The sequence below is a fragment of the Haematobia irritans genome, chromosome 4 (assembly GCF_050003625.1).
Source record: "Haematobia irritans isolate KBUSLIRL chromosome 4, ASM5000362v1, whole genome shotgun sequence".
Taxonomy (NCBI): Eukaryota; Metazoa; Arthropoda; class Insecta; order Diptera; family Muscidae; genus Haematobia; species Haematobia irritans.
Genome location: NC_134400.1, coordinates 7,731,084 through 7,749,057, shown reverse-complemented (window position 1 = coordinate 7,749,057; position 17,974 = coordinate 7,731,084). Strand labels below are relative to the sequence as shown.

Here is a 17,974-nt window from a genome sequence, read left to right as displayed (position 1 = left end):
TTGCCAGATTGTGTTTTGATAAAGTGACCCTTCATCGATTCACAATAGCACTTTATTGTGACTAATTTATCGAAAAACATGTAATTCAAAGTGGTATAGTGTCCTAAATAATCGCAGCAGTAAATATTTATTACTAATTGGAGCATTTCATACATAAAAATGCAAGATTTCACTTTTTTCTGTGATTGTTTTTAAACAGCTGATGACAGTGTTGCATATTTTTTGAGATGTCCTGGATAAACGAGTACTCTGGTTTCTTTTAGTCCTTCACGGCTTAGGGTATCCGGTGCTAAAAGAAAACAGCCCTACTATTGTTACAAGGGCCATTTTATATTTTGTGAAACACTAAGCGCAACTAGCTTCTTATAATTTCATTTCATTTAGTTAACAATACAGTAAGCCTTCGTGGCCAATAAATCATATTGTTCTTAAAACAGTAATACATTAATAGTAATTGTAAAGTTATCAATACTAATCATTAATACTTAAATTACCCTACAATGCCTACCACTCCACCATCTTCACTTTGGCCAAAGTCATATAGGAAAACTAATATTAATAAAAGTATGCTAGCACCTACCATTGGTAAATAACAGCCGACATTTAACATATTTATTCAAACTAGTCAGTAGCAAGCTCCTAAATTGATTCTCTGGAAGCCTAAAATCCCTTACTGCTACAGGAAGAATGTTCCAAACCCTAGCAGTAGTAACAATAAACCCCCTCTCAAAGAGATTTATTTAAATAAAATCGATAATGAAGTGCTGAAAACATAGTTATTTCGCTTAAATTTGTAAAAGGTATGTTGGTGAAGAATTTTTGACTTTCCAAATGGAATAAAGTAATTGTTTTTCAGATATTTTACAGACACGCTGCCTCCATCGAAAATAAAAAAACCCTGGCTGATAGACGCTACAACATGTAACTTGCCACTTGTAAATCAACATCATTCTATTATTAATGAAAAAAAAAAAAATAGGTTAAATGTGTTGTGATAGTGGTATAAATATTATATTTATAAGAATTTATTTATGTTTAATCAAATTAATAAACATCTAAACAATCGTGTTTTAATTGACCACAATGATTCCTTTAAAACTATCTTGAAATACACTTTTTCTGATTGTTTGAAGGGGCTCTTATGGGCGTCGTTCTAAGTTTATTAAAAAAGGCACGTAATAATTGCACTCATGCGATACTTTTTTGTAGTAACTTGGCGTGGTACAATTTCTCAATAGTGACGGCGCTTTTCCGACGAGTTTTGGATGTCGTATACGATTGTTTTCAATGTGGTGGGGATTCTCAAAGGCGCCGTCAAATTCAAAAAATGTTGGCAGGTGTCGAACATATCACATATATTGGCCACGTTATAAATTAAGTCCGAATCCATAATCGATATTGCTGCAAGTTTATGGGATCGATAACACATTTACCGATTATTTAGTCATCGCCGACAATTCATTCCGATTGGACATTCCGTCCTGAAAAACTTATAGTCTGTAAGACGCATTACAAATTCTTTATGCGCTTTACAGACTATCAGTTATTCCGGACGGAATGTCGGTGTTTGTAAAGAATCTTACAGTGTGTCGGATCGATACGACTTGTCGGCGATGACTAAATAATCGGTAAATGTGTTATCGATCCCATAAACATGCAGCAGTATCGATTATGCCTTCGGACTTAACTTATAATGTGCACATTATATGGGATATGTTCGACACGAGCACTGTCGTCCGGAATAACTGATAGTCTGTAAAGCGCATTACAAACATTGATATTCCGTCCAAAAAGCATAATCTGGATGGACGACACCAACTGCCGCCGATGACCGATAATTTAGTGCCGGCAAAATGGGTCGGTGCGGCCTTGTTCAATATCCCAGCTGCTAAACATCTGATTTTATGTCAGGGTAATTTTTGTTTACGAAAAGTTGTAATACGGTGGTAAGACAGATTTATAATGGAAAATACTAATAACTTGAACAATAAACAATCCGGAGCACCTAGTCTTAGTCAATATTTTGCCAATGACCCGCCTAGTTTTTTTGATGAGCTAGTAACAACTCGAGGCCAACCGTCAGAAACTGGTAACGTCTTCCTTTGCAAATACATTTTTGTCTGAAAGTTTTATATCAAATTTCCATTTGCGCAATAGTCCCTCAAAATCCTATGGCTTCAATTAAAGTTTCTACCGCTGGAAATGGCCAGCAAACAAATGCCGCACAAGTTCCTACTTCTACGCCTGGAAGTCAAAGCAACATGGCCAATTTAACTTCAAACACATTCACAGGAGGATTTAAGCCAACAGAATATATAGAAAATCAAGCGGAGCTGGATGAAGATATGAAAATACCAGATGATGTTAGAAATTTTTGGGAAACACCTACGCTTCAATGTGACGATCAAATGCCAACTATGCCGGGCATACAAACAGCCACAGATTTGGTAAGCCAAGAAAATTCTCACTCTGAATATCATTAAGGTGATATTTTTTTGGTATTTAAGCCGGACTTGATAGCTATAGCAGTTTCCAAACATTTGGGTGATGCAGAAGTGACATATCGTAAAATACCAGGTGTTGATAATGTTACGCAAGATGAGCGGGGATTGAGATCCCTTATAGCATCTGGCTGCTATAGATCAGCTATAAATTTGACAGGACGTTTGTTGACTATTTATGGCCAAGGATATGGTCGTGTCGGGCAACCAGCAAAACATTCACCACATTCTTTACAATTATGGTTTACACGTTTAGCTTTGCTCATTAAATTAGGCGAATATGAGCTACTGCAGAAAGAGGCTGAACCTTTCGATAGATTGAATCGACCCGATGTGTTTTTTGAGGTAATAGTCTTTTCTTAATTTTGTTTTTGTCTTCCTTATTTTAGTTTGTTTCATTTTCTTACAGTTCTACCCTGAAATGTATCCTGGAAAAATTGGTTCGATAGCTTCGTTCTCTTTTCGGCTATTATTGGCAGAAATGCCTATCTATTTGGGTAATCCACAAATGGCTTTGGACCGTTTGTCGGAGCTGTATGTTATAACAAACGATATCAAAATGTATTTCGCTGGAAAACCATCGAAAGAAGCCCACATATTCTGGAAGAAAAGAGAATTGAGGGTTTTACATGCAATTGTTAACTGCGCAATTATAGTAAGAATCACTCAACTAGAAAGGAATAAGTATTCAAAAATCAAATTTTGACAAATTGATTTTTCAAATTTTGACTAACTAAATTATCAAATTTTATATTGGCCTATTGGTTTTTTAATGATCATTTATTGATACACTAGGGGTTGTCTACTTTTTCGATAATGTGGACACCCTTATCTTACGTAGAATTTTATTTTCGGCCTAGTAGTGATCGACAAATTGATCAATATAAAATCTTGAATTTAAAGCCATTAAAGAATGTTTTGGTTTTGTTAAATTTTAGGAGAAATGACCATCGACCATTCAACAGTTTTGACTTCTGATGATTTTATTACTGTTTTAGTAAACTTGGAATATTAATCACATAAAAGACATGGAAATGATTTTAGTGGATTTAAAAAATTTATCAAAAATAATTTAATCGAAAGGCCGACTTTTTATTTTGCAAAAGTCGAAACTTAGAAAAGCAAACATTTTAAAAATTCATAACGTTTTTTATTATTCCTTTCCAACACTTGAAATAATAGGAGAACTCTCGATTTTGGACAGTTTAGTTCTGATTGAAATGTTTATTTCCAGTTGAAAAAATACAATCTTATCGATGATATATTGAGTACTATGATTGCCGACGGCACAGACCTTGACAAGGAAGAAAGGCGAGCCTTATTTTCGGCATGGGGGAGAATATATCTACAAATTGGTGATATTTTTGGTGCAGAACAAAAATTTGCCGAAGCTCGTAGACTAAGAAAAATGTAAGTTGAATTCATTATCCGAATGAACCGTTCGTTCACTTTATCCTATTCTTTTTCCAGCTATTCACAACCGGATATACGTGATTTGGTTGACAAAGGTCTTATAACTGTTGCCCAAAATGATTTCCCCGAAGCCTATGCTACATTCCAAAAAGCCTTGCATTTAGAATCGGGTAATACTATGATCCTAAATAATATGGGTGTATGTCTTTTATATGCGGGTAAATTGAAAGAAGCGATCACTCTTTTTGAAAGGGCCATTAATTTAAATCCTCAGAAATCTCTAAATGAGAGTTTACTGGTTAATCTTTCGACATTATACGAATTGGAATCGAATAACTCGAAGAATAAAAAACTTAACCTTTTACGCCTCATCAATCGTTACAAACCCGATTTGAATATAAGTCTGGAAATCTGTCTAAAACTACAAACACCTAATTGATACAACACCCTATTGATTACATCTTAGTGGTAAAAAAAGAAAACTAAAAGACATTTTTTAGCAAAGTATTTTTTTTTTTTGATGACATACACTCATGAACAGAACGATAGGTGCTTTTATTATATCAAATATGGAGTGATCAGAAGAGTATTTTCAATTTTTTGGTCTACCATTGTTTGTACCACAAAGTGTTCTGGGCTTTATCTTATCTATATTGATTTGGAAATGTAGAATGCCCGCTTTTTGGTTTAGAAAACCACAAATAGAAAATATTTTGACCATCGCGGTTGTGAACAATTATGAAAACATCTTAGTCGCCGGTTATTTGAAATCGTATTGCAGTTTCTAAAATAGTCTAGCGAACTTTGTGGCTAAATATTTTGAAAATCTAAAGCGGTACAGCAAAATACAATTACCTCATTCTTTGAAATGGTCCCAAAATATCTGGAATAGTTCAAATTTAAGGATATTTTCCTTTTATGAAATGAACAATTATTATTCTGCCCATAAGTGTATGTTCGTATGTATGTATCCCTCCATTGTATAACAATTTTATTTATATTTAATTATTATTTATTATAATTATATATGTGGTTATTTAGCAATAAAAACAAAGAAAAACAATTGAGTTTGTATACTTTCGAGGGTTTTTTGGTACTGAAGTTTGATTCTCTTTTCTTTAAAGTTTGTACGAAATTTATTTATTCATTGGTGTGATTTATTATTTTATTTCTATAGAAAATTTTTGCAAAATTTTATTTCTATCGAAATATTTCGTCAAAATTTAAATTCTATAGAAAATTTTGTTAAACATTTTACTTGTGTGTAAAATTTTTGCAAATTTTATTTCTATAGAAAATTTTGTTAGAATTTTATTTCTATAGAAAATTTTGTTAAAATTTTATTTCTATAAAAAATTTTGTCAAAATTTTATTTCTATAGAAGATTTTGTTAAAATTTTATTTCTATAGAAAATTTTGTCAAAATTTTATTTCCATAGAAAATTATTTCTCTAGAAAATTTTCTCAAAATTTTATTTCTATAGAAAATTTTGTCAAAATGTTATTTCAAAATTTTATTTCTATAGAAAATCTTTTAAAAATTTTATTTCTACAGAAAATTTTGTCAAAATTTTATTATTAATTTCTATAGAAAATTTTTTGCAAAATTTTATTTTTAAAGAAAATTTTGTCAAAATATTATTTCTATAGAAAATTTTGTTAAAATTTTATTTCTATAGAAAATTTTGTTAAAATTTTATTTTTATAGAATATTTTGTTAAAATTTTATTTCTATAGAAAATTTTGTTAGAATTTTATTTCTATAGAAAATTGTGTTAAAATTTTATTTTTATAAAAAATCTTGTGAAAATTTTATTTCTCTAGAAAATTATATCAAAATTTTATTTCTATAGAAAATTTTGTCAAAATTTTATTTCCATAGAAAATTATTTCTACAGAAAATTTTCTCAAAATTTTATTTCAATAGAAAATTTTGTCAAAATGTTATTTCAAAATTTTATTTCTATAGAAAATCTTGTCAAAATTTTATTTCTACAGAAAATTTTGTCAAAATTTTATTATTAATTTCTATAGAAAATTTTTGCAAAATTGTATTTCTCCATTCGTTTTGGTTTGTTATTGTTGGTTTTGTTCTTTAAGCATTGTTGTTGTTTTTTTATTTCAGCTTAAAACCATACATTGACTAAACTACAAGTGTAGCTTAACCAACAGAGGAAAAGAATATTTGTCAAATTTATTTGGGCAAAGCCCTATAGACTGCAAGATGGTTGGATGGACGCACGTTTCGGAATTACCACATTCCTCACCAGCATCCTCTACTTGCAGCAAAACTATCAACCAATTATCAGAATAAATTCAGGCAGTTCATTAAACCCAACAATGAACCACACTTGAACCTTCAGAAAAAAGGTTTTGTATGATAGCCGGCTTATGCCGAAATAAATTCGAAACAAACATATCTCTTTTCCTATGCAACTGTCAAATCATCGATTTGAATGCAGTTGGTTGGGTTTATTTTGAGCGTGCTTCCTCTTCTTTTTCTATTCGTTTTGTTTTGTTATTGTTGGTTTTGTTCTTTAAGCATTGTTGTTTTTTTTTTATTTCAGTTTAAAAAAATTTCTATAGAAAATTTTTGCCAAATTTTATTTCTATAGAAAATTTTGTCAAATTTTTATTTCTATAGAAAACTTTCTCAAAATTTTATTTCTATCGAAAATTTTGTCAAAAGTTTATTTCTACAGAAAATGTTGTCAAAATTTTATTATTAATTTCTATAGAAAATTTTTGCAAAATTTTATTTCTATAGAAAATTTTTGCAAAATTTTATTTCTATAGAAAATTTTTGCAAAATTTTATTTCTATAGAAACATTTTGTCTATAGAAAATTGAAGTAAAAAAATAATTCTACCAATCTACCAAACAGTAAAAAATCAAAAAATCAAGTGTTTGCTAATAATCCCAATAAATAATATTTTTTTTTCATTTTGTTAATTTTATTTATTTTAAAATTACCTTAATTCTATAAATTTTTAATATTGCATTTTTTTTATCTTGTTGGTGGCATAAATTTAAAACTAAAAATATTTTACATACAGAATTATTTAAACAAGTAGTCGTAAAGATTGTTATAACAATGCTTATGTAAGATCTATTTTTTTGGGTGTTATTAGTCATTATATGACAGATATTTATTTTATAGAAGAAATATTTACAGTACAATAAAAGAGTGTGGGAGACAATTTTCCATATGAGTGACTTGGTATAGGATCAATGGATAGTTTAAAAATTGTAAACAAAATGAAAAAGTCGTCTTTTATAAATTTCGCAAAATTGCTAGACAATAGTTTTTTGTGCACTTGACATTTGTATGTATTTTAAGCTATCAGTTGAAACTACTTTTAGTAGTTTCATGTGTTATAGTATTGGAAAAATTGTTTCGCCACTACTTTTATTTTTAACCTCTTATTTAACCTCTAACTACCGATGGGACCTATTTTTTGTAGTAGATTGTAAAAATTCTAATTTTTCTTTTTTCTTTATAGAAAAATACAATCTAAATACAAAGTTTACATCTAATGTTATTGGCCATTAAATATAGTTTCTGGATAATAGGCTGGGGTGTTGAACATACGAGGAAAACCATTAGGATCCAGTTGATGATTAACCGGTAGAACTGACATTATGTCCCTGAAAAAGAACAAGAAGAAAAAATGCTAAAAGGTTATTATTTTAGATAAGTGGAAAACAAGACAAGAAGAAAATAGCTCTAACTGAGCTGAGTTGAATATATATATACTCAAAAAAAAAAATGTCTATAGAAATAATATTTTGACAAAATTTTATATAGAAATAAAATTTTTACAAAATGTTCTATAGAAATTAAATGTTGACAAAATTTTCTATAGAAATAAAATTTTGACAAAATTTCTATAGAAATAAAATTTTGACAAAATTTTCTATAGAAACAAAATTTTGACAAAATTTTCTTTAGAAATAAAATTTTGACAAAATTTTCTATAGAAATAAAATTTTGACAAAATTTTCTGCAGAAATAAAATTCTGACAACATTTTCTATAGAAATAAAATTTTGACAAAATTTTCTATAGAAATAAAATTTTGACAAAATTTTCTATATAAAGAGAATTTTGACAACATTTTCTATAGAAATAGAATTTTGACAACATTTTCTATTGAAATAGAATTTTGACAACATTTTCTATAGAAATAAAAGTTTGGCAACATTTTTATATAGAAATAAAATTTTGACAAAATTTTCTATAGAAATAGAATTTTGACAACATTTTCTATAGTAATAAAATTTTGAAAAAATTTTCCATAGAAATAAAATTTTGACAAAATTTTCTATAGAAATAAATTTTTGTCAAAATTTTCTATAGAAATAGAATTTTGACAACATTTTCTATAGAAATAAAAGTTTGATAAAAATTTTCTATGGAAATAAGATTTTGAAATATAGAAATATAGAAATAAAATTTGAATATAGAAATAAAATTTTTACAAAATGTTCTATAGAAATTAAATGTTGACAAAATTTTCTATAGAAATAAAATTTTGACAAAATTTCTATAGAAATAAAATTTTGACAAAATTTTCTATAGAAACAAAATTTTGACAAAATTTTCTTTAGAAATAAAATTTTGACAAAATTTTCTATAGAAATAAAATTTTGACAAAATTTTCTGCAGAAATAAAATTCTGACAACATTTTCTATAGAAATAAAATTTTGACAAAATTTTCTATAGAAATAAAATTTTGACAAAATTTTCTATAGAAATAGAATTTTGACAACATTTTCTATAGAAATAAAAGTTTGGCAACATTTTTATATAGAAATAAAATTTTGACAAAATTTTCTATAGAAATAGAATTTTGACAACATTTTCTATAGTAATAAAATTTTGAAAAAATTTTCTATAGAAATAAAATTTTGACAAAATTTTCTATAGAAATAAATTTTTGTCAAAATTTTCTATAGAAATAGAATTTTGACAACATTTTCTATAGAAATAAAAGTTTGATAAAAATTTTCTATGGAAATAAGATTTTGAAAATTTTTTTCTATCGAAGTAAAATTTTGACAAAATTTTCTATAAAAATAAAATTTTGGCAATATTTTCTATAGAAATAAAATTTTGATAACATTTCCTATAGAAATAAAATTTTGACACAATTTTCTATAGAAAAAAAAAATCTATGGAAATAAGATTTTCGAAAAATTTTCTATAGAAATAAAATTTTGACAAAATTTTCTATAGAAATAAAATTTTGACAAAATTTTCTATAAAAATAAAATTTTGACAAAATTTTCTATGGAAATAATAATTTGATAAAATTTTCCTATAGAAATACAATTTTGACAAAATTTTCTATAGAAATAAAATTTTGACAAAATTTTCTATAGGAATTAAATTTTGACAAAATTTTCTATAGAAATAAAATTTTGACAAAATTTTCTATAGAAATAAAATTTTGACAAAATTTTCTATAGAAATAAAATTTTGACAAAATTTTCTATAGAAAGTAATAATAAAATTTTGAAAAATTTTCTGTAGAAATAAAATATTGACAAAATTTCTATAGAAATTAAATTTTGACAAAATTTTCTATGGAAATAAAATTTTGACAAAATTTTCTGTAGAAATAAAATATTGACAAAATATCTATAGAAATAAAATTTTGACAAAATTTTCTATAGAAATAAAATTTTGACAAAATGTTCTATAGAAATAAAATTTTTACAAAATTTTCTATAGAAATAGAATTTTGACAACATTTTCTATAGAAATAAAAGTTTGATAAAAATTGTCTATGGAAATAAGATTTTGAAAAATTTTTCTATCGAAGTAAAATTTTGACAAAATTTTCTATAAAAATAAAATTTTGGCAATATTTTCGATAGAAATAAAATTTTGACAAAATTTTCTATAGAAAAAAATTTTCTATGGAAATAAGATTTTGGAAAAATTTTCTATAGAAATAAAATTTTGACAAAATTTTCTATAGAAATAAAATTTTGACAAAATTTTCTATAGAAATAAAATTGTGACAAAATTTTCTATAGAAATAAAATTTTGACAAAATTTTCTATAGGAATTAAATTTTGACAAAATTTTCTATAGAAATAAAATTTTGACAAAATTTTCTATAGAAATAAAATTTTGACAAAATTTTCTAATGAAATATAATTTTGACAAAATTTCTATAGAAATAAAATTTTGACAAAATTTTCTATGGAAATAAAATTTTGACAAAATTTTCTGTAGAAATAAAATTTTGACAAAATTTCTATAGAAATAAAATTTTGACAAAATTTTCTATAGAAATAAAATTTTGACAAAATTTTCTATAGAAATAAAATTTTGACAAAATTTTCTATAGAAATAAAATTTTGAGTTTTTGGCCTCAAGTGACGGTTCTTCGTCCATCCACATTCCATGTTAAGATGAACTAGGGGGATGGACATTAAATATAGAACAAATTCCAAAGCATATGGTTTTCTATATGACACAATTACAAATACAATGCATTGACACTTGCCTTCCATCACATTGACGTACTTAACGCCCCCTGGTGATCTGGTTAAACTGGAACAATATGTTTGCCAGACCAAACTCTAAAATCCCTAATAGGCGTCCTTTGGTCTAATTTTAGGAGGCTTTCATAGGCAATTTTCATTCATTTACAAATGCCGTCGTGTTAGCTAAAACAAAAACCTCACTCACGAGAAAGAAAAATCATTGAAGTAAACAGCATCCTTTGCATATGGTCCACACACAGAATACTTGCGCCTGTGCACAAGCCCATTATGGGTATATCTGCTTCCCCTAAGCACCATCTGAACGTCTGTCTTTCGAGTACGTGCCTTTTTAATGGTCAATTTTTACTGTATTTTAATGGCAATTTGAACTAAAAACTATAATTCCCTTTTTTCTGCTTTCATTGTGGTCATCAGCTGTATGGAAAATTTTGATGAAATTTTAAATATGAAATTAATAATGTGACTTACATAAGGTTGAACTGATATTGGTCGTCGAATCCATTTGCTGTGGATTCATACCTGCAGCGTCTGGATTTCTGCGGACATCCGCCGCTGAGGATGTTGCTATCGGGAAACAAAAATTAGTCCAATATGCTAGGTATATATAAAATATATCAAACTTACATGGACCTGCATCAATATCAGCCTCGTCTTGATGCAGTTGCGCCTCTATATTTCTGCGGACAGCCGCCGCTGAGGATGTTGCTGTCAGGAAACAAAAATTAGTCCAATATGCTAGGTATATATAAAATATATCAAACTTACATGGACCTGCATCAATATCAGCCTCGTCTTGATGCAGTTGCGCCTCTATATTTCTGCGGACAGCCGCCGCTGAGGATGTTGCTGTCAGGAAACAAAAATTAGTCCAATATGCTAGGTATATATAAAATATATCAAACTTACATGGACCTGCATCAATATCAGCCTCGTCTTGATGCAGTTGCGCCTCTATATTTCTGCGGACAGCCGCCGCTGAGGATGTTGCTGTCAGGAAATAAAAATTAGTCCAATATGCTAGGTATATATAAAATATATCAAACTTACATGGACCTGCATCAATATCAGCCTCGTCTTGATGCAGTTGCGCCTCTATATTTCTGCGGACAGCCGCCGCTGAGGATGTTGCTGTCAGGAAACAAAAATTAGTCCAATATGCTAGGTATATATAAAATATATCAAACTTACATGGACCTACATCAATATCAGCGTCTGGGTTGCTGTGGGCTGGACCAGCCTGACATTTCGATACAACTGTATGCACTGCGAAGAAACGCAAAAATCACTCCTACATAAAAAATTTTAAATTAAAAGTAATACTCTTACCAGCCGCTATTGATGGTTTATATATGGTATACCCCTCCATTAGCAGCGTTGGTCTCCCATATGGTTTCATTTGCCCTCTGTGCGGTTTCAGTAGTGTGAAATGTTTATCACAAATTTTGTAATAATGTGGAACTTTAGTTGGATTTAATCCAAGTACCGCACAAATTTCGTGGTAATTTTCCATTTTGTTTAAAAGAAACAAATTGCCTTGTTTTTTCTGATCACGGCAAATTACGCACATACGGTTCATGATGTTGCTCAATCTGTGAAAAAGAAGTATATTATTTATACTTATAACTTAACTTAACAGTGTTTTCAATTGGAAATCAGTAAAACCAAAACTATATTAGCTGCTTCTTAAAAATAGAAAACAGCACCAGTGAGATACACTCATAGAAAAAAGTCTGTTGTTAATAGCAAACGCTGTCTGCTGTTTTTCAGCAAACAAAATGCTGCTGTTTTAGCAGTTTTTTTGCTAAAACAGCAAACAATCTGTTATTTTGGAACAGCAGACATACTGCAGTAAAGTCAGTAGTTTGCTGAAATTTTCTGCTGATCGGGATAAAATAATAAAGTCTCTTTAGTCAAATTGACAATAGTAAAATGGTATCTTTATAAAAATTCAAACGTTAAAAACAATTAGTATTTTTTGTTTATACAATAACAATTTACATTTGAAGGTGGTTTCGAGTTTAGCCGCTAAAATCGTCATTTTACACGATTAATATTCTCTAGTTACTGGATTGCATTCGTGTAATTTTCAGCCATTCTAAGCAAAAGGTGAATATTATGTTCGACTTTTTCGCCAAAACACAAAATTAAAAGTGCAAAAATATATATGAAGACGATAAAATTTATGGATGGAGATCCAATGTATTGATTGCGAGCCATTTAATATTTCTAATTTAATGGACTAAAGAAAGTAACCTGAAAATAAGCTGTTTTTCAGCTTGAACACTGAAAAGAAAGAGAGTAAACTAAATACGGCCTTAAGAGAATAATGTATGCTTTTAGTTTTAATCAATTCGATTTTTGGCTAAAAGTACCTATTTTTGATCAACTTTGATGACATCGTTCGAATACAAAATAAATTTTTTGTCATGTATATTTGATGAGCGGAGATTTTATTATAAATTTTCATCTCCTTAATTGGAAAATAGTGGTTAAATTTTTATATGGAACACGTTTTGAGATATATTTAAATTTTTGGTTTTTTACTAGGCGCGAGAATCATATCTCAAGCGAGAAATGTCCGCTTATATCGTTGGATCTGTGATAAGTTTAATGGTTCTAAACATATCGATAAAAATTTAGCACATTTTCATCATAGTTTACAGTGATTTTGTGCTGGTGCCGTTGAAATAACGTCCGGGGTCTCTTTGCGCTCGTAAATGTAACGTTGATAAGGTGAACATTTAACGTAAGAATAAGATTAGAAGAAAAATGACAGAGTTATAAGCATATTTTTTTTTGAAAATTTGTCCTTTTTTAAATCTATTGTTGTTTTTTACTTCTTTTCGTTACAGATTGTTATGTTTTGTCCGCGTGTATAAGGCCAAAGAAGAAATATAAACGAACATAAATACTGTGCAACAATACAGCTCAACTTCCAATACTTCGATGGAATTTAATTAATTTCACACATTTAATAAATTTAGAAATTATTGTATTAAATGACTTACGGGTTTCATTTCAACATATCGTTAAAAAGGACAAATTTTGTTGCTGGGACTACAAACATTTGTAATTCTTATAGCAGTAAAAATGTTAGCTATTTCAACTAACGCAGTTTGCTATTTCAGCAGCGATGTTTGTCAAAAACATTTAGTAAACAAATTTGCTAATTCAGCAGCATTTGTTTGCTATTTTAGCTGTAAAAAATGTTTGCTGTTTCAACTAACGAATGTTTGCTGAAACAACTACATGCTACTGCTGTCCCTTTTTCAGCAAACAAATTCTGCTGTTTTAGCAAACATTTTTGCTATTATGAGTAACAAAATTTTTTGGGTGTACTAGATGAAAAGTGTATGACCAAATTTCGGAAAAATATATATGGAACTCATACATATATAAGGGGAAATTTTTTTCTCAGTGTATGACCAAATTTCGGAAAAATATATATGGAACTCATACATATATAAGGGGAAATTTTTTTCTCAGTGTATGACCAAATTTCGCAAAAATATGTATGGAACTCATACATATATAAGGGGAAATTTTTTTCTCAGTGTATGACCAAATTTCGCAAAAATATATATGGAACTCATACATATATAAGGGGAAATTTTTTTCTCAGTGTATGACCAAATTTCGCAAAAATATATATGGAACTCATACATATATAAGGGGAAATTTTTTTCTCAGTGTATGACCAAATTTCGCAAAAATATATATGGAACTCATACATATATAAGGGGAAATTTTTTTCTCAGTGTATGACCAAATTTCGGAAAAATATATATGGAACTCATACATATATAAGGGGAAATTTTTTTCTCAGTGTATGACCAAATTTCGCAAAAATATATATGGAACTCATACATATATAAGGGGAAATTTTTTTCTCAGTGTATGACCAAATTTCGGAAAAATATGTATGGAACTCATACATATATAAGGGGAAATTTTTTCTCAGCGTATGACCAAATTTCGCAAAAATATATATGGAACTCATACATATATAAGGGGAAATTTTTTTCTCAGTGTATGACCAAATTTCGGAAAATCGGTTCATACATATATATGGGAGCTATATCAATATATATTTATATAAGTTATGCTGGTGATGGTAGGTAAGTAAAAGTGTCATTCGCTATCAAGACACCTACGTGGGAGGATCTTCCAAAATTAAAATCAATCGATATTCTGTTTTCTTCTGTTTAACCATGATGGTAAGTAGTATCAATTATTATTATTACACAATTTAAGTATATTAATATATTTTTAAATATATTTTTTTTCAGTCGCAAGAAGTACTTAAAAAGGTTTTAAAAATTAACCAAATCCAGTTGGAGGAGTTTAATAAAATTAAGGACGAGACGGCCCAGTTCCTCCAGCAACAAGCATACAAATTGAGTCAAATCCAATCATACAATTTAGCAAAGTTGCTGGAGGAGCTGGGAAGAGGAGATGGTGGTGCGGTTGTCGGTGGACATTGATTGTGAGGATCTTCGAGATTTTCAGGTTCCTGAGAATTCTCAGGAGCCTGAGATTTCTCAGGTAGCTGAGGTTTCTCAGGTTCCTGACAACTCTCAAGTTTCTGAGAAATCTCAGGAACATGAGAATTCTCTAGCTCCTGAGAAATCTCAGGCTCCTGAGAATTCTCAGGAACATGAGATTTCTCAATATCCTCAAAATGCCTCGTTCGCCAAATCATGTAAGTTTTTTTATTTATTAATTATTTATAATAATTTATTATATTTATCATATATGTATTAACATTTTATTACATTTCATTTATATTTATTTATATTTATTTATTTATTTCATTTATTAATCTAATTTATTTTTTATTTGCAGTGTCTATCCGGAATTACCCTTTGTGGCTCCGAGCCATACATTTATTAGAAAAGGAGCCCGCTGTATCGGATAAGACATCCATGAAATTTGGCATTAAGTTCGAAGTGGCTAAGGCGTACCGGCGAGTGGAGGCACAGATAGAAGAAGAGTTCACCTTGCCGTCGGGGACAGTGCATTTGTCGGACACGCTTAGCCATCTGCGAAGAAGTGCCAAAAATGCATTTAAAAAGGACGGAATAAATTCGAAAAATCCTTATGTCCTGGCCTTCAAATTGGTAAGTATATTAGTTTATTTTATTTTAATATATATTATTTTTAAATTATTTTTAATTTTTCTTTTTTAGCACTTAACTGACGACCAAGGTGGGCCTTCTTAATCTGAAGCAGCGTTGTAGTCTCGGCCGCCCTCAGCAACATCATCCCTCTATCGCAGTAGTTAATTTTTTATTTAATTGTTTTTTATTTTTTTTAATTGTTTTTTTATTTAATTGTTCTTTGTTTTTATTTAACATATCGTTAAAAAGGACAAATTTTGTTGCTGGGACTACAAACATTTGTAATTATTATAGCAGTAAAAATGTTAGCTATTTCAACTAACGCAGTTTGCTATTTCAGCAGCGATGTTTGTCAAAAACATTTAGTAAACAAATTTGCTAATTCAGCAGCATTTGTTTGCTATTTTAGCTGTAAAAAATGTTTGCTGTTTCAACTAACGAATGTTTGCTGAAACAACTACATGCTACTGCTGTCCCTTTTTCAGCAAACAAATTCTGCTGTTTTAGCAAACATTTTTGCTATTATGAGTAACAAAATTTTTTGGGTGTACTAGATGAAAAGTGTATGACCAAATTTCGGAAAAATATATATGGAACTCATACATATATAAGGGGAAATTTTTTTCTCAGTGTATGACCAAATTTCGGAAAAATATATATGGAACTCATACATATATAAGGGGAAATTTTTTTCTCAGTGTATGACCAAATTTCGCAAAAATATGTATGGAACTCATACATATATAAGGGGAAATTTTTTTCTCAGTGTATGACCAAATTTCGCAAAAATATATATGGAACTCATACATATATAAGGGGAAATTTTTTTCTCAGTGTATGACCAAATTTCGCAAAAATATATATGGAACTCATACATATATAAGGGGAAATTTTTTCTCAGTGTATGACCAAATTTCGCAAAAATATATATGGAACTCATACATATATAAGGGGAAATTTTTTTCTCAGTGTATGACCAAATTTCGGAAAAATATATATGGAACTCATACATATATAAGGGGAAATTTTTTTCTCAGTGTATGACCAAATTTCGCAAAAATATATATGGAACTCATACATATATAAGGGGAAATTTTTTTCTCAGTGTATGACCAAATTTCGCAAAAATATGTATGGAACTCATACATATATAAGGGGAAATTTTTTCTCAGTGTATGACCAAATTTCGCAAAAATATGTATGGAACTCATACATATATAAGGGGAAATTTTTTTCTCAGTGTATGACCAAATTTCGCAAAAATATATATGGAACTCATACATATATAAAGGGAAATTTTTTTCTCAGTGTATGACCAAATTTCGCAAAAATATGTATGGAACTCATACATATATAAGGGGAAATTTTTTTCTCAGTGTATGACCAAATTTCGCAGAAATATGTATGGAACTCATACATATATAAGGGGAAATTTTTTTCTCAGTGTATGACCAAATTTCGGAAAATCGGTTCATACATATATATGGGAGCTATATCAGTTCCTCCAGTAACAAGCATACAAATTGAGTAAAATCCAATCATACAATTTAGCAAAGTTGCTGGAGGAGCTGGGAAGAGGAGATGGTGGTGCGGTTGTCGGTGGACATTGATTTTCAGGTTCCTGAGAATTCTCAGGAGCCTGAGATTTCTCAGGATTTCTCAGGTAGCTGAGGTTTTTCAGGTTCCTGACAACTCTCAAGTTTCTGAGAAATCTCAGGAACATGAGAATTCTCTAGCTCCTGAGAAATCTCAGGCTCCTGAGAATTCTCAGGAACATGAGATTTCTCAATATCCTCAAAATGCCTTCGCCAAATCATGTAAGTTTTTTTATTTATTAATTATTTATAATAATTTATTATATTTATCATATATGTATTAACATTTTATTACATTTCATTTATATTTATTTATATTTATTTATTTATTTCATTTATTAATCTAATTTATTTTTTATTTGCAGTGTCTATCCGGAATTACCCTTTGTGGCTCCGAGCCATACATTTATTAGAAAAGGAGCCCGCTGTATCGGATAAGACATCCATGAAATTTGGCATTAAGTTCGAAGTGGCTAAGGCGTACCGGCGAGTGGAGGCACAGATAGAAGAAGAGTTCACCTTGCCGTCGGGGACAGTGCATTTGTCGGACACGCTTAGCCATCTGCGAAGAAGTGCCAAAAATGCATTTAAAAAGGACGGAATAAATTCGAAAAATCCTTATGTCCTGGCCTTCAAATTGGTAAGTATATTAGTTTATTTTATTTTAATATATATTATTTTTAAATTATTTTTAATTTTTCTTTTTTAGCACTTAACTGACGACCAAGGTGGGCCTTCTTAATCTGAAGCAGCGTTGTAGTCTCGGCCGCCCTCAGCAACATCATCCCTCTATCGCAGTAGTTAATTTTTTATTTAATTGTTT

General features: G+C 29.2%; 2 protein-coding genes across 3 annotated transcripts in view; one reads left to right on the top strand and one right to left on the bottom strand.

Annotated features, from left to right (window-relative positions):
• Positions 1–1,874: 1,874 nt before the first annotated feature.
• Positions 1,875–4,977, top strand: LOC142234458 (trafficking protein particle complex subunit 12-like). 2 transcript variants are annotated; one of them, XM_075305589.1, is made up of 6 exons: positions 1,875–2,089; positions 2,158–2,447; positions 2,508–2,846; positions 2,911–3,156; positions 3,736–3,911; positions 3,972–4,977. In XM_075305589.1, exons 1-6 carry the CDS (start codon positions 1,963–1,965, stop codon positions 4,351–4,353), a joined length of 1,560 nt encoding a protein of 519 aa, XP_075161704.1. In that variant the 5' UTR covers positions 1,875–1,962; the 3' UTR covers positions 4,354–4,977. The 2 variants fall into 2 exon arrangements, with proteins under 2 accessions (XP_075161704.1, XP_075161705.1); XM_075305590.1 differs by having other exon boundaries at positions 1,876–2,089; positions 2,188–2,447.
• Positions 4,978–6,921: 1,944 nt separating this feature from the next.
• Positions 6,922–17,974, bottom strand: part of LOC142233886 (uncharacterized) — a 41,448-nt gene continuing 30,395 nt past the window's right edge. The window contains exons 2-9 of the mRNA XM_075304947.1: positions 11,763–12,025; positions 11,625–11,699; positions 11,484–11,564; positions 11,343–11,423; positions 11,202–11,282; positions 11,061–11,141; positions 10,905–11,000; positions 6,922–7,562 (exon numbers count right to left, since the gene is read on the bottom strand). Of these exons, the coding sequence (XP_075161062.1) occupies positions 7,555–7,562; positions 10,905–11,000; positions 11,061–11,141; positions 11,202–11,282; positions 11,343–11,423; positions 11,484–11,564; positions 11,625–11,699; positions 11,763–12,012 (753 nt within the window). The 5' untranslated portion in view covers positions 12,013–12,025 and the 3' untranslated portion in view covers positions 6,922–7,554. The remainder of the gene's footprint in view (positions 7,563–10,904; positions 11,001–11,060; positions 11,142–11,201; positions 11,283–11,342; positions 11,424–11,483; positions 11,565–11,624; positions 11,700–11,762; positions 12,026–17,974) is intronic.

Excerpts from the sequence above, each read along its gene's own strand:
- LOC142234458 (XM_075305589.1), top strand. The coding sequence starts at position 1,963 with ATGGAAAATACTAATAACTTGAACAATAAACAATCCGGAGCACCTAGT. Across the intron at positions 2,090-2,157 it reads AGGCCAACCGTCAGAAACTG|TCCCTCAAAATCCTATGGCT; the intron begins GTAACGTCTTCC and ends TTTGCGCAATAG. Across the intron at positions 3,912-3,971 it reads GCTCGTAGACTAAGAAAAAT|CTATTCACAACCGGATATAC; the intron begins GTAAGTTGAATT and ends TTCTTTTTCCAG.